We start from the raw sequence: 22,339 nt of genomic DNA, 5'->3' as shown, positions 1-22,339 counted from the left end.
ATAAAATGATATTAATTGGGGATTAAAAACAGACAGGGTATTTGCAATGAGTATCGGAGTGCCCAAAGTCATTTTGTACGTGATTGGTTTATATTGGGCAGTGCATTAATAATTATTATATGATATATGATATTGATATAAAACGATATTAATTGGGGATTAAAAACAGATAGGGTATTTGCAACAAGTATCGGAGTGCAAAAAGTCATTTTGTACGTGATTGGTTTATATTAGGCAGTGCATTAATAATCATTATATGATATATATATATAATATTAATATAAACAATATGAATTGGGGATTAAAAACAGACAGGGTATTTGCAATGAGTATCGGAGTGCAAAAAGTCATTTTGTAAGCGATTGGTTTATAGTGGGCAGTGCATTAAAAAGTTGCACACAAAAAAATATATATAGCATCAAAGACAATGAAATTAATCAATTGATTGTTTTTTATTTAATCATAAACACAAACAATTTATAAGCAGATAAATGCCACAAATGGGGTTTATTTAATAACGAATGACACAAATAGTAAAGAAAGGTTCAATTAATAAAAATAGTGAGATTTTATTAAACATGCAAGGAAATGTTATACAGATTTGAAGTACAGACAAAGCAGTGAGTTTAGAATATATTTATATTACATGAAAACAAGTGCAAAAATTCCAAGTGCAGGCATGAAAGAGAAGAAAGGAAGAAAACATAATGAAACATTAATCACTGAATGACATATGTAATCCCATGATTAATTCCATGTACTAGTTTTTTCAATGACCATGAAAATAAAACAGAAGATAGATGTCTAAGATTGGAAAGAATAAGATGACAAGTGTTGGATTGTTCTTGTACTATAATTTCCTCTAAAAGGAGATGGGTGAACAGAAGATGGATGACAAACGACATATTTAAATTTCATAATTATGGAACGTCCAATACCAAAAGACTCATAATAGTTCTTCCTCATTATTCCAAGCAAAAGAAAATTTTGATTGTCATCAGTCAAGATTAACTTTACCTCATCTGAACAATTATATGTGTAGGAAATGACAGAATGATTTGAAATGTCAAAATATGATGATTATTGAAAGACACCCTACTTGTGAAAGAGAAAACAGAATGATTTGAAATTTCAAAATGATATGAATATTGAAAGACACCCTACTTGTGAAGGAAAAAACAGAATGATTTGAAATGTCAAAATATGATGAATAATGGAAGACACCCTACCTCAGAGGAGTTGACTTGGCGTAGGGTGAAGCCAGGCTAACATCCAGAGTCACGTCGCCCTCCTGACCTGCTGCAAACTCGCTCATATCGGCCGCGGACGCATCGGCATCCTGGATGACCGCCTGGGCGATGTCCCTGAGCGCCATGTGCAGAGCCTCGCACTCCTCCTGCACGGCACGCAGGGAGCCGCCGTCGGCCCCGGGAAGCATGTAGGCTTCCTGGGAGGCCTCGGACTGGGCGGAGTCAAAGTGGTCACCGCCGGCAGCGGAGGCGGAGCGCTGGCGGAGCTGGTTCTCCTTCTCGGCGACCTGGATCTTGTAGCGCTCGTTAGCGATGGTCAGCTCATTGATTCTGGAAATCAAGTGGTATAGAAAGTTTTGGTAACAATTCATTTCATTTCCTTATTATGTGATATCTGAATTAAATATAGGCAAACCAAACAAAGCATTAGTTGTCAAAAGGGAATTGTTTTCATATGAAACCAAAGTTAAAAGAACACTCTTTATGAAATATTCCCTTTACCAGAGCTTAAAGGGGCTGTAGCATGACGAGACTTCGTGTTTTTCCTGTGGCCTGACAATCAGGTACAATACGACAACGGACTACAATCGCAGTATTCATGTGCGTGCAACATACGGGAAACTGAAGCATGAGGAGAACATCAGTCTGTTTTGTGAACCCTAGTGAGCGCTGACCGTTAATCAAGTCCATTCGTTTACGTGTAGTTGTCCAAATGAAGTTGTAGATGGCGTTAACCAGTATTTGCCAAGCTACACCCCCTTTAACCTTTTAAGACTACTTTTCCGCAGGAACTCACCTTGTGGTCAGGTCTCCCTTCTCTGCATCAAACTTAGCCTGCATGTCCAGCATGTCCTTGAGTTTCTCCCTCATCTGGGATTCCAGCTGCATCTTCTCGCCCTTCTCCCTCTCCAGGGCCATGACTGCACCGGTCTCGCTACCCTGTGAGGCAGACTGGAGGTTCTGGCAGGCCGATTGAGTGTTGCGTGATGTACGGGTTACGTCCGATCGCATCTGAGTGAGGTCCCTGGAAGGCAAGAGACAAGAATCATTAATAGTAATGCCTTCTTAGGCTCTCTGGTATGAAGCCTACCTTAAACAACAAGGTTCTGCACAAACTTGAGAGTATGTAGGTCATTTTAAAAGGTCTTTTGGAGACCAGCCTATTCAAGGATTGGGGGTTATTCTGAATCTACTACCTTTGGACCACTCTTAATTTTAGGCACTTGCGGCAGAACAAAAATGGAGCGAAGGCTAACCTATTCAGAACAAATAAAACAAATCAAGAAATGCACTTGTAAAAGAAATTCTATAAAGGAGTTGTGGATAGTACAAATGAGTTTGATAGAAATGATTGATAATCTGCCATTTCTATCTGGAATTGTTTCTCCAACAAATGAACAAGATTGTTTTCCTTGGGGTGTGTGGGCCCAATGACAAATCATCTTCAAGGAAACTCAAAGAGGACAGAGAGAAATATGGCAAGAGTAAAAAAGATCGACATCTTCCTTGTAAGTCTGGCATCTGGGGTCATCGTGCTATTGATGTGACATTGAAATGCCAACAAACAGAAAGGCAATTGTTTACCTCTCAGTCGAACTTTTCATCTCCGCAAAGTTTCTTCTGAAGGCAACAATTTGACGCCATAGAACCAGAAGACGACTGTGCTCGCTGTTAAAGTACTCGTTGAAGGACTGGAAGGAAACAACATAGCAGAGAACTTACTTCATAACAAGCATTCTTGAGATATTGATATTTTAAGGAAAAGAGAGGGCTCAAAAGGCTCAAAATAAACATTCAAGAACATTTACGCAGCAGAATAAAAAAGGCCAAAGTTGATCATTTAGAACTTCTTTAGAACATCTGCATAACTGAGGGAAGAAGCATTTGATTGTCATCATTATAAACGTTATACCTGTACAATGATATTCTATGTCATGTTAATGACTGCTTTAATATTCGAGAAATAGTTGTTTTTATACGCTCTCGGGAAGGTTACAATTGGGCTATTGCCCTCGGCATGCCTCGGGTAATAGCACAATTCTAACCTTCCCTTGAGCGTATAAAAACAACTATTTCTCTCAAAGCAGTCATTAATACTATAATATATACTGTACAATAATCAATTCATCTTTCCTAAACAAGACAGCCTATCCTGGGGCTTTGACACACTCAAAAAGCTAATTGTAAATATGACACAATATAAACTTGTCGTATATATTTCAGTAGCAATGAATAATGGTAGCATTCAGTAATTATTTCATTTTATTTGATTCCATTCATCAATATGAAAACATACATAATTATAGCATTGACATTTGCAGATAACTAAAGAACATACAAATAACCTAACAAAAAATAAACACAAAATACAATTATATATACGAATGAGGAAACCGGCAAGAAAGAACAATAAAGTCTTATGTGGTGCTGGTCCCTTACGGCATAATAAAGAATTTTACCCTATAACACTTAACACTTAACACCTTACACCATACACCTAACAACTATTACACTTGATTGCATATACAGTGTATATACTAATAATAACATGCTATTCACATAAAACGTAATTGTTTGTATCTCTTTTTATTAAAGTTGGGCTTGCTTTAACATTAGGAGGTAACTCATTTAATACACCATCACTATCTTATTATAACAATGCTATTTTATAACTAGTTATACTATCTTTTAATATTATCATTATTATCATTTATACTATCTTTCCACTTGTGAATCTTCCACTCACCTTCTCCTCGTCCCTCCATTCCGTCTCTCTGTTGTCCAGATCGTCCTGCGATCTCTTGACCTCGTTGGACAGCTGATCTATTTCGTGGTTGAGTGACCGGTTGGCCTCGGTGGCTTGGTCCAGCTGTTCCCGCAGCATCGAGTTCACCTGGGCCAGACTGGCGCTCCTGTCACAAACCACAAATGAATGGATACACATAAAGCTATTGATTATCATTTCCAAGGATTGCACTTGGTGGTGTGGAGAGTAAACAAGGCACCGGGACTTGTAGAGGCCTGTCCTCATCATCTCGAGATTGCCAATGGCCCGATATTTCTAATTTGGGAAATGATCCCGAAGTTACAAATCGCGCCTTCATCAGCTTGAGATTTGACCTTAAAACTTGATATTTTGAAGATATTTTGCTCAGCGTTCTTGATAGTGCAAGTCTTCGGGCTGGTGAAGACGCACCGGACAAATAGCGGGATATTTTGCAAACTAGCCCAAGATATTGATGATTATCTCAACCAAATATCCCGCTCATTGCAACTTCGGTTCTGACGACGCAAATTAACTGGGTAATTTGCGATCGGGATAGTTCAAATAGCGGGATATTTGGCAATCTCGAGCTGATGAAGACAGGCCTATTGTTACACAACACGGAGACCACTAACCAGGGCCCTGTTTTCACAAAACTTATCATCGATAACAACAACTACAATAATTCAATGAGAGACTGCTCCAGGCCAATCAAGTGCGATTATATCAGTACCTTAAAACCATTATTGTCACAAAGTATTGATCACAAGTTTTATGAAACAGGGCCCGGCGTGGCCATTGTGTATGCTCATATATAATGCAATGTTTGGGTTTTGTTTTTCATAGGTGCGTAAAAGAAAGCCCGACCAAGATGTCGGTCACACGGTAACCTTGACCCACTTGGCAACACGCACTATGCTTCCTTTCTAATGTTTGTAAACAAAAACGCAAGTCTGACAGTTCACAATAATAAACAAAAAGGCACATACATGTACAGTGTATTTGGTCCAACAAAGTTGAAGTTATGATTGCAATACCTAAATACCTGCAAATGTGACCAAAATTGTTGCAGCTACTTGTCTGAATTGTAGAAGAACTTATTGAGCATACAGAGAAAACTAGATGGAATTTTGACTGCGCGCAGTCGAAAATGATGCCTCCGCCATAGAGCAATTTAAACAAGTTTGGAGTTTAAATCTCCAGTGGTTCTTGAGATATCATGATAACAATCTCAATGTATGGAATTTCATAAGTTGACCTCTGTGACCCTTGACCTTTGACCTACGTGCTCCAAAATCTAATCAGATTGTCTTCCTATGGTGATACACACTATCATTAAGTTTGAAGTTTAAATCTCCAGTGGTTCTTGAGATATTATGATATGGTGATACATACTATCATTAAAGGAAACCGAACCCCAAGTAATAACTTTACTTATTATGAGAGATTTATTATGTTATTACCCATACATCGAAGATTCCACACCAAAGTGTATGAGAGAGGTGTAAAGCAAAAATAAAGTACAGTTTCTCAGCACGACATGGGCATCGCCATTTTCTTGATAATGTGACGTACTATGCGAAGTCGTTTATCAAGTAAATGTATTCAAATTTATGGATGCTTCTTTCCCAGATGTGTGTGGTGATGAAGCATTTCATTCACCTGCTATTATCCTTTGTACAGTGTACTATAATTGCCAGAATGCAAATTGCATAAATTAGTCAGTGCTCTTCTGGGGCGAAGGTTTCCTATAAATGAAATAGATTTGTCAACTGCTATGGTGTAGTCTTTATAAATGAATTTGTTACAATTGTGCCCCTGTTATTTATTTTTCACCTAATATAATTTCTATCATCTCAGTTATTATTATTTTTCATTGAAAAGTAAAGGTTTCGTTATTAATTTAAAAATTCTTTCCAACTAAAGCTTGGTGCATGATACATGTACAACTTCAACAGATACGTCACATTTTTAAGAAAATGGCTGCGCCCATGTCATGCTGAAAGGCATCACATCATGCCAGGAATATCTTCATTTATATATATCTTGTACATTTTCTGAAGGAATATTGTACATCAAAGGGCAGGAATACATCTCATTTTTCAGAATACCTACACTTATTCTTTGGGTTTAGGTTTCCTTTAAGTTTGAAGTGAAAATTCTCCAGTGGTTCTTGAAATATAACGCGATAACGATCTCAATGTATGGAATTTCATAAGTTGACCTCTGTGACCCTTGACCTTTGACCTACGTGCTCCAAAATATAATCAGATTGTCTTCCTATGGTGATACACACTATCATTAAGTTTGAAGTTTAAATCTCCAGTGGTTCTTGAGATATTATGATAACAATCTCAATGTATGGAATTTCATAAGTTGACCTCTGTGACCCTTGACCTTTGACCTACGTGCTCCAAAATCTAATCAGATCGTCTTCCTATGGTGATACATACTATCCTTAAGTTTGAAGTTTTTACATCTCCAGTGGTTCTTGAGATATCATAACAATCTCATTGTATGGAATTTCATAAGTTGACCTCTATGACCCTTGACCTTTGACCTACGTGCTCCAAAATGTAATCAGATTGTTTTCCTATAGTGATACACACTATCACTAAGTTTGAAGTTTAAATCTCCAGTGGTTCTTGAGATATCATGATAACAATCTCAATGTATGGAATTTCATAAGTTGACCTCTGTGACCCTTGACCTTTGACATACGTGCTCCAAAATCTAATCAGATCGTCTTCCTATGGTGATACATACTATCCTTAAGTTTGAAGTTTAAATCTCAAATGGTTCTTGAGATATCGCGCTAACAAACTCAATACAAGGAATTTCATAAGTTGACCTCTGTGACCTGTGACCTTTGACCTACGTACTCCAAAATCTAATCAGATCGTCTTCCTATGGGGATAAATACTATTCCCGAGTCTTACGTTTAAATCTTAAATGGTTCTTGAGATATTGTGATAACGGTCAAACGGGACGGACGGACGGACGGACGGACGGACGGACGGACGTACGGACGGACGGACGTACGGACGGACAACCCGAAAACATGATGCCTCCGGCACCACCTTCGGTGGCGGAGGCATAAAAATGCTTTATCCTGTTTTATGGTTCTATTTATGACCCGGGAATCCAGGAAAATGTTTACTATATTTCTCATACGGACGTAATAGTAATAGTATTTTGGAAAAATAACTATATTTGTGGCTTTAGCAGAAATACAAGTAAGTCAGACTTACAAGCACCAAGTATTTGTGGCACTTAACAGCACAATATTGCAATTCCATACTACTGTTGTTGTTTTTTCATTTGATTATTAACCTATAACATGAGTGCTTTTTGGCAAGGGGAAGATTTCTTTGCCTAAATAATGATAAACCTTGCACAGATTTTTTTTCTTTTTCTTTGAGTCAACACCTGTATTGCACCGTTTTATGTTGCCTTATTAAAATAGATTAATAATTAAGCTAGATGCAATAGCAAGCCAATAGATACAATAGCATGCAAAAGAACCTCAATCAAAACAATTTTTTGATTTTGTTCTTTGGGGCACTATGAAGCAACAAATTTTAAACAGGAAAGACAGCAATTTTGAAGAGGATTTTGGGAATTAGCCCTATCCTTGCATGCAGTAAAAAAGTGAGTTGCCACAAGTAAAAGACAATGCTGAAATGTGTGCTTAATGGCTGGCCCGGTAGCAACAGGCCATAAATACAAAATGTACAAAAAGTATAAAGGTTTGATACAATGCCATCATACCTGCCAACTTTCTACAAAAAAGATTGGGAATCTCTTATTGTAAGCAAAAGTAGGAATACAGTATATTTTACAAGTGTTTACACAGATGTTTTCAGAAAATGGGGTTCATGAAAGTAGTTTAAAGGCAGGAAAATAGGCATCCTTCCTCCCAAGTAGGGGTTTGTTGGCAGCTACATTGTATGTGCCATTTACTGATTCCTAGCACACATACACGTAGCACATATTCACCACTTCAACCTACATCCAAAACACAATATAAAAAAATGTGCCTTATAGTGCCAGAAATTCCATTAAACCCTTTTCAGGGAAATTCAATTAAAATGCACGCAAGTAACTGTATGATACTGCAATCCAATACCACAGCAGTGAATTCATGGACAGTCGATTAAACATTTAATTTTTTTCTCAAAACAAAGCCAGAACAATTTTGCAGAAATGTACAGTGTATTTGATAGAAATTGATATATCTTCATAGTCAACATCAATACAAAACAGGCTCAAAATGACATCATCTTGATATCAAAATCACATGAATCACAAAAAATATGAACATCCAAAATCCATTTCAAGAGAAAGCATGGATGTTTGCTTATGAATCTTATTATCAAAAGTGGTTAGTACTCTACTTTGACTAAGTATTCTGCCCTGAAATGGTCTAGAACTTTACAACATTAATTAGTTCCTAGGAAGGTACAGGTATAAAAATAGCCAACAATGAAAGTTTTGCTTTTATTGGCTACACACTGTTACCCTTGATTACACATTGTTTCTAGTGTGTGTGATTTTCCCATATAGGCCTTGTACAAGTGACAAAAGTCAACTGCGGCAGTCCACATTTGGTTCCACTTTTTGACGAAAAGCAGGCAAAAAGTAAAGCATACAAAAGATTTCATTTGGGAGTATGTGCTAGATTGCAGAAGGAATAAGGCTTGCAGCAAAATTGCGGAAACTGTTTAACTGAACATATCTTAGCTTAATGTTGCTTGGACACCATCAAATAATTGCGCTACATTAGTAAACAGCTATACTTTAAGAGATTTCCTTTATATTATGCAGTATTCTCCAACAAGGCTAAATGTTGTATCCATGTAAATCTCGCTTTGGTACTGTTTTTTTCCTTCTTCTTCATGATGTACAAGATGTACAAATATTGTTGCTCCTAACCCTTAACTATATAATTTCCTCTCTTATTTTGTTTAAATGTAAATGTTTAAATCGCGCACTTTTAAGCATGAAAGTGCACAGAACATATCAAGTCAAAATACAGAGTGTATCATAAAAAACGAAGTATAGGCACTACAAGTGTGCGAACATGTACAACAATAGAATTTTCAGAGGATGAATGGGACGGCTACTGAAAGAATACTCGATACATGAACATGAACATTTATTGTGCCGTAGACAAGTCGTGTTACCTTTGGAGCTCCTCTTTCAGTTCTAGTTGGAGATTGCTTTTGACGTCAAATGAAATATTAAAGAAAGCTTTTTGAAATTTAGGAGGTAGGAATGCCTTGATTAAAATTCCCTTTTCTGTTACATTCGTGGACCCCCCTCCCCTTTTCTTAGTCATCTCGGGCTTAGTACTGAACAGGATTAAAGAAATTAATTCTGCAATAGCCTTCTGGGATATTGAGCATTAATGTAAAGCACAACTGTTTCCTGCCTCAACATTTAATAAATAAGAATTAGATTGCAAAATGAAAAAATTAAATAAATGATTTCTTTTATGACTGTATCAGAATGTAACTTGTGAATGATATTGCCTATAAGTGTAAATTCCAAAACTTGATATTTCAAAAAATAAATAAATGTAATGCTTCCTGGGAGTATTATATTTAAACATATTTGTGGCTTACACCCACTGGTCCTAAGATATTTTCTGACTTTTTTTTCAATTACAGATGACCAACCGATCTTATTTATTGGGTGTAAGCCACAAATATGTTTAAATAAATAAATTGTTATGTCTTGTAGTCTGAAACTCAAGGTTCGATAGTAGAACCAAGTGGAAATTAGTCTTTCCTTATTACATAATCGTCATTTTGTTCATTTTCTATATTTACCGTTGTTGTTCCTCCTCGAGTCTGATGAGAGTGCCCTCCAGCTCCGTTGCGTGCTCATCCACCCTCATCTTGAGACGGGTCTCTGCATTCTCGAGCTGGGTCTGCAAACTTTCGGAAGTAGTCTGGAGCTACAATACCATGTACATGAATAAGTAAAAAAGATTAGTTACTTTCACTTTGCTTTTTGCATTCTGTGACACTTGAACTAAATCTCTATATAAAACCCCTTTAGAAAAGATAGCTTAGGGAAACATAGTGGTGCGAAAAAATCTTGTCCAGAATACAAGAGGCATAACTTTTTAATGATATCTGTAAATAAAAAAGTTGTAATTTGGCATATCTAAATTACATTTCATAATAATTTCAAGTCTGATGTCTCAAAGTTTAACATTCGATAATAATATTAAGCCCAATACCTTAAAAGTTGTAATTTGACATGTATATGTATCTGAATGACTTTTGATTTTAATATGTAGCATTGTATCCTTCCGTCATTGTGGACACATCTTTACGTCAACTTCTAACATTCCTCTTTAATAATTTAGTCAAAGTCATCTGGTGAATAATAAAGGCAGATGCTAACAATCTAAAATTCCCTTTACAAATTTACACAGACATCTTTAAAAAAGAGCATATTGACAGTTAAACTATTTTATTAATAATCATTTAATCCCAAGCTTACCTTTCCAAGTATATAATTCATAATGACTTAATAATATTTTGTATTAATCCAATGCTTACTTCTGAAAAGTCAAAATGTTTGGTTCATAATGATCCAATCTCATGCTTACTGTTTGAATGTTTAAACATTTGATTGATCAAGATTTTAACCCCATGCATGCAATATAGGAGTCAAAATACTTGACTGATAAACCCATGCTCGGCTTTTAAAACTTCAAATATTTCATTGATAATGATTTAATCCGGTGCTGTTGGAGCACCCACAGAAATACACAAAGTTCTTGTCATCTGTAAGATTTTTTTTTACATCAAGGATTGACTCTTCTCATTTCACTAACAAGGATGTGCGTGGGTTCGATCATGTCGGCAAAGGATCACTCTGAACAAAGATTTAATGCCTCTGGATCCTCGAAACTAGTGCGTTGGACAGCTGCAGTGTTCTTGCACTGTGATTTCAGATTACAACGTGGCAAATATTGTACAGAAACAAGGGACAGACTCACAGATATCTTCTCTCGATCGGATTCATTGAGGCTGTCCTGCAGTGAGGATTCAAGGTCTCCACATTTCCTCTTGTATTGCAATACCTAAAAGAGACAGAAAAAAAAGAAAACCATTGTAATGACCATGCATGTACATGTATATACAAAGTAAAGAAGACTGTGTCTTTAAAGAAGGTTAAAGATATTTTATGTATGCCTTGTTCAGCACTGGTGCAAGCTTCTATATAGACAAGAATGTTTTTCTTTGAAGCCAGATAAGGATGTATAAACTTGCTGGCTTTTGCACCTTTTATCAATAAAAAGTGGAAAAGAAAGAGTTTGGCCTGTAGTTTGGGCCTAAATCAAATCTTACCCTATTCTTCTAATCGACGAGACTATGTGTCTTTCCCTTGGCTTGACTTATGACCAATCAGGTATAATACGACTACGGACAATGCGACCTCAGTACTGAGGCCTACGTATTCACGTGCGTGCAACATACGCAAAACCGAAGTGTAAGGAGAACTTTGGTCTGTTTTGCGAACGCTAGCGCGCCCTGACCCAGTTTATCAAGTCTATTCGTTTTACGTGCAGTTGTCCAAAAGAAGACGTAGATGGCATCAACCAGTTTTTCCAATGATATACCGTAGCCCCTAAACTTAATTTAAAACCCAATAGCAACCCTAACCCAACTTTTCATATCTTTGAGAAAATAAAACCTCTGGAACTTGTTGCTGCAGCAAATGTTCATCACTGAAATTAATGATTCTTTGTTGATAAACCATTCAAGTTCAAGATAGCTTGGGAATTCAGTGCAAGTCTCTGTTCGCAATCTGAATATGGCAAGACTTTACAATTGTTGAAGCCAGTTTTGTTCCAATTCTTTACCCATTTCTTTCAATAGAAATGTTAAGACCTAGAACTCACCTTAGCCTGTAGCTTCTGTACAAGCTGAGCCTGCCTCTGTTGGCCATCCTGATAGGCCTGGAGCTTCCTCTTGTAGCTGCCGTGTTCATCTTCAAGCTTCCGTCTCAGCTCCACGTTCTGCGAGACCAGGCTCCGGTTCTGCTCCTCCCGCTCCCGCTCAAAACCAGCATCCGCCTTGTAACTCTGCTCCAACTGAAATGAAAAAAGACCGTTGCATTGATATCAATAAAAATAATGACAATAATTATAACTGTTGCTTATATGACACCTATTAAACCAGTTACAGTCACCTATTAAACCTATTGAACCATTTACAGTCATATTACCTTGGTAACTGGATTTAACTACAATTCTGCACAAGAGTATACACTCTCGATCCACTCCGGGGAAGTATTCTGGCCAATCACCTATTTACAGGCAGGCACATGCTAATCCAATCACACTGACGTACCTTCATATCATCATACTATATACCCATTAAAGATCTGGGTGGAGAGAAGCAGTGTAGATGAAGTGGGAAAGCCAATACAGTTCTAAGCATTTTCAAAAAGTGATTTGCATTAACAACTTAATATGAAACATAATAGGCCAGTTTATAAAATTTCATGCATTTAAAATAGAAGTTGCTTTGAATCATCATATAGCATTTACAAGCCTTGCCTGATATAGCATATATATGGTGGATTTCATCTACATTTACAGAGATGCTTTCTCTCATTACAGGTAAATCAAATTCGTCACTAAGGGCACTGAGAATAAATGCTGAAATTAATGAGTAAGCTATTAAACTGTCTGATGACACAAATGTGAGCGTCTTGTCTTCCTTTTCTCGCACACACACAGAAGCGGGAGAATTTTAATCATTAACATTTTAAAATCATTAATAAGACACTCCATTACACATATTGTAAAACTTAAGAATACTAATGCCATGCTCCAAGTACCAGTACTCGTATTCAACAACCAATAGCAGCACCTCTATTGCTTTTATTCTCTCAACAAAGCACATTCAATATACCACGACATCATATCGTCCTTGTTTTCACGAAGTGACGGTAGTGAGGAAAATCATAACGCAAAGTGAATGCAATTTTTTTTCACTACCGTCACTTCGTGAAAACAGCGACGATATTCTATTTATAGATGAAGAAGAATGATCAGAGGGTAATGAATGATCACATAAATTTCTTTACTTCTAGGAAACTGAACTCACCCCTGCCAATGTTTTAAAAGATATGAGATACATTACTGAAACTTCAGATGCAATCACCAAAATAACAAATGTTGTACTTCCAAGTATCACGCTTCTTCAGTAGTACAGTATAGTAAGTTTGATATTTCCACAAGAACAGATCAGCGTAGACATGAATAGCAAAATAACCAATGCTCCAAATTGTGAATATGGATATGTGAAGCTAAAAACAAGACGGAATGGCACTCCCAAGACACACACCAAGAATAATATCTTAATATTTCACTTTTGAAAGTTTTCTTCAGCTCAATCACTCATTCTGTACATAATTAGGGCATTTCCACACAACGCAATTAGCCGTGGCCTTGCTTATGCCCACATCAGATATTACTGTTAATTAATTAAATCCACGGATTGAGATCTGTTGAAAGCCGATGCGATGGCCATTGCCTTCCCCTGGCCAGAGTATACTGCAAATTGAAAGATTATCACCCACCACACAAGGTCGCGCTTGTATCGAGCTCATTATTTATTTTCATCCGTTTCATACACGCCTCCAATCAAAAGCTTCCACGCCTTTGGGAGAGTCATTAAAAACTGCCTTTTTACTCCAAATTTAACGACCTTGATTCTAGACCATGTGAAAGGGTTATGATTGAATCATAGCAGACAGAATATATATATATTTCCCCTTCCCATTTGCCTTACGTAGACTGTATGATTTGACACTTTTCAATGAATTAAAAGTAGTTAAATATACTAAATAATACAGGTTTGTGAGAGCATTAGTGAATATGCATTACACACAGGTTAAGTCATGGTAGGATACCGGTAATGAACAAGACTTGTCAAGTTCACTGTCCGACTCATTGTGACTTAACCAAGTGCAGTGCATATCACTAATGCACAAGCTAAAAACATGTATCATATGTTTTATAAGATGAGTCTACAATATGAGTAAAAAGTCAAGAAATTGACGGTTGTTATCACCAAAATGCACTCCTTGTGCATATATGGTAAAAATGAATGCATGCACACGTGATCCATTTCGACGCTTCTCATTGGCTACTTTCTTTAACCCATTTTATAATTTTCAATACATTCTTTTGGGGGAAAGCAAAACTCTTAATATTTAAAATAATAGTAACATTTACATATACTACTTAATACTAATGTCTCTAATACCTTAGTCACACGTTTGCGTAATTGGCTTGCATATTGCTGCGTATTTATGGCTATTTCTTGATATCAAGAAATGATTTTTCTGTTGTAAAGCAATGGTAATTATAGATATCAAGAATTGAACTCTTGATATCGAGAATTCAATTCTCGATATCAAGCAATAGGAATACATGTTAAAACGGCTTGCTATAAATACGCAGCAAAACCCAAGTCAAATACGCAAAGGTGTGACTATTTACTATTTAACTGTAAGATACTATAAATATATTGCATGCCTTAATTTAGAGCTTTTTATACTTTTGTTTATAGACCTCTTAAAATGCTTGCTGAAGCACATAAAAGAGTGCAGTGCTGGGAAAAACTCACACAAAAAAAGTGATTAAAAAAAATTAGTGGTTGTCTCTAAAAGTATTCTGTCATGATCACAACTGTGGAATGTACTTCATGGTTCATAACTTCCAGTAAATTAACTTTCTGCCGGAGACTTGTATACATGTAACTAAAGATATGGGCCTAGGATCAAACTGCAGGCCAATCAAGGCTAGTAAAAAAAAAGAGCTAAATTTGCATCAATATATATAGGCCCTTATCAAGGGGCGGCAATGTCACTGCACTATTTTGTACTGCAAATACATCCCTACATGCACAAATGAATTCAATTTCCTGAGCTCAGAATATTAGATGCTACCCTGGTATCTACAGTATATCTTCTCAAGGCTAAAAGCTATTATAAAATTGCAAATAAATTAATGCTGTGAGCACAAAGAAGAGAACAACCGAAGCAACTTTTTCACTAAAAGCCCAGCGACAAAGAGACTGGAAATTGGAGTATTTCATATCTAATTGCTTTCATTGTCATTCATAAACATTGTTTGCTGCATTCTTGTTTAGGTAATTTTTTTTGAGGAAAAAACAAAAAAAGTACAGGGAATGCTCACTTTATACGTATGTGTTCATAATGATAACTAAACAATGCTGGTATTAAGCCTATCAAATAGGAAAGTTGCACAATACATGGATTGACTTACAGAATAATCTTCATTCCAATGGCTCATCATTAATGCATTAAAAGAAATTCAATCTTTTATTATATGCCAGCACATTATTTGAACAATTCTGTGAAGTTAAATTGCCACTTGAGAAGATTTACTATGCAGTTCATTATTTATATTTGAATGTGTTTTAATAACAAATTTAACTTCCACAGTTTATTTTCCATTACTTCTTTCCAAACAAAGAAATAATATAAAATAAAGTTTTTAAAAAATAAATAATAATAATAGCCCCTCTCCCCCTCCAATCCTCTGTATACCAAAACATAAAACTTAAAAATGTAGGATGGATCGAGACTGTGGTGGGTGAAGAAAACATACAGAGACAGTCAAATGTATAAGTAGAAATGAAAACAGAAGTAGAAAGACAGAGAATAAGTTTGAGAGAGAATGAGTGGGGGGGGGGGGGGAGGGGAGACAGTAAGGACACTATTATGATTTAAGTGTTCAAAACTTTCTTTGAGGAAAATGATAACTTTATACTTTACTGAAGTCCATAAAAAACAACTGCACAATGCTTGTATTACGCTTTTCAATAAGGAAAGTTGTACAATATAATCTTCCAGACTAAATTTAATTTCAATGGCTCATCATTTATGCATTAAAAAGAAATTTAATCTTCCATTGTATGCCAGCATATATTCCTTGAACAATCCTGTTGAATTGCCACTTGATATGACTACAATGCAGTACCATACCAGTAATTGAATGTGTTTTCACAACAAATGAATTAACTTCTAATTTAATTTTCATTACTTTTTTCCAAACAAACAAGTGATCTATAATAAAAGTTTTATACTGCAGTAGTTAGAAAACTGAGTTATCCCCCCCCCCCACCATACCACAGTAGAAAGCTATAAATGTAGACAAGAAAAGGGTGCAAGAGCATAATAAAAAACAGAAAAGAATACAGAGAGAAAGAGATAAATGTACAATTAGAAGTAGAAATATAGATAGAAAACAACAAGTTGAAACCAGCGTTGAGAAAGAGGAGAGAATGAGAAAGGGAGAGGAAGAAAGTAAAAACATGACAACATAATGTTGAACAGAAAGAGAGAAAAAGAAAATGAAAGAAGGAACAAAAGAGAGTCTAAAAGAGAATAAATGATGCAGGTAAGAGTAAAAAGAAAAGAAGTAAATAAAACAGGATAGAGAGGGATATATATAGAGAGAGAGAGAGAGAGAGAGGGGGAGGGAGGGAGAGAGAGAGGGAGGCAGGGAGAGAGAGAGAGAGAGAGAGAGTGAGAAAAACAGAGAAATTGAGATAGAATTAGGGGGGGGGGGGGTAATGAGAAGTAAGATTTGGGGGAAGATAAACAAAAATTAATAGTAAGGGATGGGGAAACCGACAGTAAAATAGAAATGAAAGAGACAGAGCTTAAAAAGGCATATTATGAAATTCTCTCACATTGCCTCCCTGCAAAGCTCTGAATAAAGTTTAAAGGTCACCACAGAATTTTATAGAGAGGAAACAAAATTTCTTTAAACGGCCGCCAAACAGAGGAAAATGAGTGATTCCTCACGTGTTGGTTTTTTCAATGAAATGATTGATTGCAAACCTATCATCAAAACCACATCATAAAACTTTTTTTGTTTGATTAAGGTTTCGTGATCAATTGATCAACTGCAAATGAAAATATACTATAGAAGACTTAGCATAAAAATTGGCTGTATAAAAATCATCCACATGTCTGATGCAATTAATCAATTTATCAATTTCAAAAGAAAACAACTTTTTCTATATCCTTATAGATCATAAGTAAAGTAGTTTGATTAAAGTTACTAGATAACATTTAGAAAAAATGTTTCCATGAAATTGCATTATTTTATTGTATTGCCTCAAAACAAACTTAAAGATTAATTATACAGGCTGTATTTCTCATTCATTTCCTGCTCCGTCTCTGTCTCTCTCTCTCTTTGTCCCCATCTCTCTCTCTCTCTTGTTCTCTTGTACTGTAGATGATGCACTATGTTATTATACCCCCATGATAATTAATTGCATCAGTGTAAAATAAATTTGTGTTCAAAAGAGAAAAAGCTAAAAATATATTTCTTTTTTCAAAAAGATGAAATTCCGTAGGCGCTGTTTTGATATACATTTCCACTTTTCAGGAGTTGAATAATGCTGTCTCCATAAATATGAATAACCTCTGAATCCCTGTTCATACTAACAAATTAAAAAAGAACAATTTGAGAGATTGTTGCACTTATTATACATGTACATGTATACAACTAGTATGCAAAGAAAGAGCAGAAACAAGTGTAAACGCAAATCTCCTTGTGTGCTTCCACAAAGTAAAAGTAATCATAACTACTGAAACAGAGGCAGAAATAAATCATAAATAAATGAACAACAGCAACAAATTGAGAAAAAAACCTAATTTCTAATTAAGCACCTCTTTTGTGTCGCAGCAGATATCCACCATCTCAAGAAAAGGTATTCTTTCAGAAAGGGCATCCTCTGAATTCTCATCAAAATCAACCGCCCCTTCATGGGGCACCCTCGGCTCCTTTTTCACATACCAATCATCATTGATGGTATATTCATCGTCATATCCGACATATCTACCGGTATCATAATCTTGTTCCCTTTCCTCCTCTGCCCATCCTTCCACCTTCCTATCCGTATCCCCATCTTGTTTGGCATCATCTTCCGAATGCTCCGCCTCAAATTCATCCTCCTCACGAGGGGTCGGGAGTTCCATGGAGCGCATCCGCCCCTCCTCGTAAATAGGCATCTTGGGGGCGTAGCCCGTGATGTTGGAATGTCTCCGCCGAGGGGAATTCCCCTGGCCAGGAGGGGAGGGGCTTGCGGAGGTGCTGGTGTACGAGAAGCCCATGAGGCTGTAATCGGAGTGTCTCCGGGAGTAACCATGGCGATCTAGTAGCTGTTTCACTCGCTCAGTGAGTTCCTCGTCGGTAGCGTCAGAAAAATTTGGGTCGGTCTTTTGGATGGTGTCTTCCCACTATGGGTGCGTGTGTGTGCAAGAAGATTAGATGTTGAGAGCTCTCCAAATTTGGCTCAAAAAGGAAACTTTGAAATGCACTGTCCCAAGATAACCATGATTGTATAATTTCTTTTTCTTTTGGGGGGCACTTTTTTATCAAAAATATAAAGTGCATTGTTATTATGCAGTTTACATTTTTGCAAGTACAGTATAAGGTTAGCAAAGATGATAATTCTTGTTACGTCAAACTTTATATCACCTTCATTTTAGCAATATTGCCACCATGTATCTCTCCTGTTAAATTTCTTGTTACAGGTGACCATTTTCAATGGGAACATTATTTTTCTTCCAATTTTAACAAGTGCATACTATCATATCCTTTGCAAAAGGACTGCATTTCTTAGTTTCACTTTTTGATCAAATATTAAAAAAAACAGGGCATTACAAGATTTGTGTTATCAATCACACATTGCAAAGAACTATTCAACCTATCAGGTGCTTGTGCTCATGAACTCTTTATGTGATGTGTAGTGAAACCCTCAACGACATTGTTTTAGTGTACATACATACACTGTAGATAGAATGTACAAATATGTTCCAAACAAATTGTACTTGTGAAAAAACTTGACTGTGGTAGTCCACTGAATGATTCATTAGTTGACTAAAGCAAACAAAGAGTTAATCAAAAAGTTAAAGAATCCATGAGGCAAACAGGATATTGTGTTAATTGTTAATTAACCAACTAAGAAAGATAACCAAAGTAATGACTATCTTAACTTCTGGAATATCTAGTCTTGTGGATCAGAATATTAGTTCAGATTGTTTTTCAGTTGTATGTCAAATAATTATTTGGAATAGATTTATGTAAACATAATGGAGGTGCTTGTCACTCTAATTAAAGGTCAACCATTATTATTTTTTCTTTTGTTGTTTTGTCTTCTTGTCATTTAATTTGATGTTACAAATTTGCTTTAGAGAAGCTCCTACCATAAAAAGAAAAAGATATCAAAAGTAGCACTAGCAATGTAGTGCATTTTATAACTGGTGTAGGGTGATAATGAAGTTATAAATAAAGGGTGATTTCCTTTAAAATATAAATGAAAAGAAACAAAGATAGTTCTATCGCCATATTTCTTTTAATCACTTTTTCAAAGAGCAATTTCTGCAAAGTTAATGATAACTTCATTGGACAGAATCAACTCTCCCAGGCACTTCTCATCAGCAACCACATAAATATTAACTCTTCATAAGCATAATCATACGGTTTCCTACCTGAAAATTGCATTTTCATGGGGATTTTCCCCTTGAGCTATCTATTTTGCTGTGCTGATGAAAATGCTAATTCCCCTCAATGCTGGAAAGATCCAGCGTGGGATTTAAAAGATTTGCATAATGTTCATCTATTGCTCAGCTACTGACAAGTGCCAAGTATGTGACAAATCGTTTCCATTTGTCCGATTCTGATTGCATTTATACACTTTAGGTCTATAGTAAACATGGAGCTTTGTTCCGAATGCATTGTGTAAAGGGAAAATGATACATTTCTACATTGTAATTTCCTTTTTAATTTCTCTTAACATAGATCTCAAAGTCTAAAGAAAAATACAAATTCAACATTTAATGTTCTGGTTTAAGTTTGATGGTGAAAGCAATATTTTGAAATGGATATATTCCTGTTAGCTGAATTGAATTTCAATGTGGTGTGGGCCATCATCACAAACAAGAGTGCCAGTACAGTGTAGGTCTAAGTTTCTTGAGTTTGCAAAACAAACACCACATACATTCACACACAAAGTAGGACACAAAAGTGCACATGTACATGTATGTCCCACATGTTCCCATGCATGTGGCATTATTATCCACAACATTATGATTAATATTAAGCACAAGAGAAGAAAGAAGAAGTCTCAGAAAATATCATTATTAATGAAATTATTATGAATAAAGTTAGGAAGTCTATACCTAAAAGCAAGGAAAGGAAAGATTAAGTGCAACACAATTCAAACTTGCTTGTTGAATCCTAGTTTTGACCCTTCCTTGCTCCTCCGTTTCACCTGCTCCGCCCCTTCGATCCATCTCGCTATAATCAACCGGATAACCAAACCCTTAACTCTTCAACTCGCTCACAAAGTCACAGCCTGATCCCCACTGGGCTAAAATCATACAATTTTCTGTTTCAACTGAAGTTCAAAGCCACACAATACACGGACACAATAGCAATATGCCCAGGTTGTTTATCGTATTAAAGCAAGCGTGCAAAGTCAACCATAATGCATACGTGAGTGCATGGTAGCCATTCCTACGGTACTATGAATGAAGTAGCGTCCCCTACAACCAGGGGACAATAGTAGAATATTGATTATTTAAATCAGCCGGGGATCCGTTAGCACAATACCCATTCATTAAGATTGTTTTGAACCGGGTGTAAAGGGCAAGTCAGTTCACTATCGGAATGCATGCATTTATCAGAATATTTCTGCAGGCATTTCTGAGAAAAAGATAAAATGTAAGGACTCTCTTCTTAAATTGATTACCCGGTAGTAGCAAGGAGCTAGAGAGCTATGATATGAAGCCTCTATAGAGAATAGAAATTAGACATTAGAATAGAAACCTAGCAGTAAACACTGGTAGTCCTCTTTTGAGATGGTTTAATCTTGTTTCTGATTCTGATGCAAATAATGCTACTTGATAGGATTAAAAATCTCAATGTAACAGTTTCATCTCCCCCTGATGGCAAGTTTGTATGAGATTATACTCCTTATGGGCCAAGCTTTTCACCACTGCAAAGTCCTTGACAGAGTTAAATCCTCGCATTAATGAATGACTCTCATTTTCTTCAAGAGGGATTTTGGGATTACTTAAACTTCTTAAGGGGTGAGCATCCATTTCAATCGGATTATCCCTCATTTCACAGCTCCATTCTTGTAATCTTATCAAGAAGGCTGAACTCTCCGAGACTCCCACTTCCAAGAAAGTTTGCATACTATGCACAAACCCCTGTCAGTCGTTGTGCATGACAATGTCTGGAAAATGAGACTACAATAGTCTCTGTTCTTGAGCTGCTCTAGACATCGACACAGTCAGAAACTGACAGATCTAGGCTATGCTCAAGGCTTTAGGAATTGTGGTAAATTGTCAAATTAGAGTCTGTACTTGCAGACTACATGTACTTCCAACTGATGTGGTCCACAATCATTTTTGATTGGGTCGACCTGCCATCTCATGAATATTCATCATTTCATGTATTTACAGCTTGCAACAGGAGTGGATTGTTGAATCAGGGAGATGACATCTCCCTGATTCAATTCACACTTTGGAAAATTGGACAGCAATGCACTTTGCCCATGAGCATCATTTGCAGTTGATAAACTTGATGAATAATATGCAAAACACATTATGTAAAATATCAATATGACTTTTCACTGATCTAAGTCTAGATGTAAAATACTTGAAGTTGTCCAAAGCTCTGTGATGATTATGAGTTGGTCAATATTAAAGCCCCACTGCACTACTTATAGCTACTTGCGCCCTCTATATAGCAAACACTGCCTAATCGGTGCCTGTTAGTCCCCAATGATCCTCTTTTTCTTATGTTAATTGAGAGTTGATTTGATGAGATAACCACCTGTCAGTGACCTTGCAGGGCGGTCTAATCCCCCTGGCCAAACTAGTACAGACAGGCTTTAAGCTCCAAGATGATTATGAGTTGGTCGATACCAAGGAACAGCAAGAACCTCATAAGACCACACTGGTAGCTGAATAGGGGGAGAGCTGTAACGTCCCCCTACCCATTCATATTTAAATGGGGGCAAATAGGTTTGAATATAGCACCCTGGTAATAGTGGTAGGAAGTGGATGGTTTCTGTTATTCTCCGAGGCCATTCAAGCTAGTGAATGACAAACAGAAGTCCAACAATGAAGCAGTTCCACCCTCGGAATAAAGCTGATAATGGGAGGGAAATTGATTTAGAACAACTGGGGTGGGTTATTGTTTGGGTGTAAACTGTTTGTGATTAATGTGAATAAA

At 36.5% G+C, this 22,339-nt stretch overlaps 1 protein-coding gene across 1 annotated transcript in view; it reads right to left on the bottom strand.

Moving 5' to 3' along the window:
* The window catches only part of LOC115924516 (rootletin-like), a 47,675-nt gene extending 27,272 nt beyond the window's left edge, over window positions 1-20,403 (bottom strand). Inside the window, exons 1-9 of the mRNA XM_030986841.1 lie at window positions 20,323-20,403; window positions 17,761-18,330; window positions 11,939-12,130; window positions 11,033-11,116; window positions 9,849-9,976; window positions 3,997-4,162; window positions 2,835-2,941; window positions 2,047-2,274; window positions 1,230-1,580 (exon numbers count right to left, since the gene is read on the bottom strand). Coding sequence (XP_030842701.1) covers window positions 1,230-1,580; window positions 2,047-2,274; window positions 2,835-2,941; window positions 3,997-4,162; window positions 9,849-9,976; window positions 11,033-11,116; window positions 11,939-12,130; window positions 17,761-18,330; window positions 20,323-20,388 — 1,892 coding nt within the window. The 5' untranslated portion in view covers window positions 20,389-20,403. The remainder of the gene's footprint in view (window positions 1-1,229; window positions 1,581-2,046; window positions 2,275-2,834; window positions 2,942-3,996; window positions 4,163-9,848; window positions 9,977-11,032; window positions 11,117-11,938; window positions 12,131-17,760; window positions 18,331-20,322) is intronic.
* Window positions 20,404-22,339: the final 1,936 nt, after the last annotated feature.

This window comes from Strongylocentrotus purpuratus, unplaced genomic scaffold (genome assembly GCF_000002235.5).
Source record: "Strongylocentrotus purpuratus isolate Spur 01 unplaced genomic scaffold, Spur_5.0 spur5_scaffold_16, whole genome shotgun sequence".
In the NCBI taxonomy this organism is placed as follows: domain Eukaryota; kingdom Metazoa; phylum Echinodermata; class Echinoidea; order Camarodonta; family Strongylocentrotidae; genus Strongylocentrotus; species Strongylocentrotus purpuratus.
This window is presented reverse-complemented; position numbering and strand designations above follow the sequence as displayed.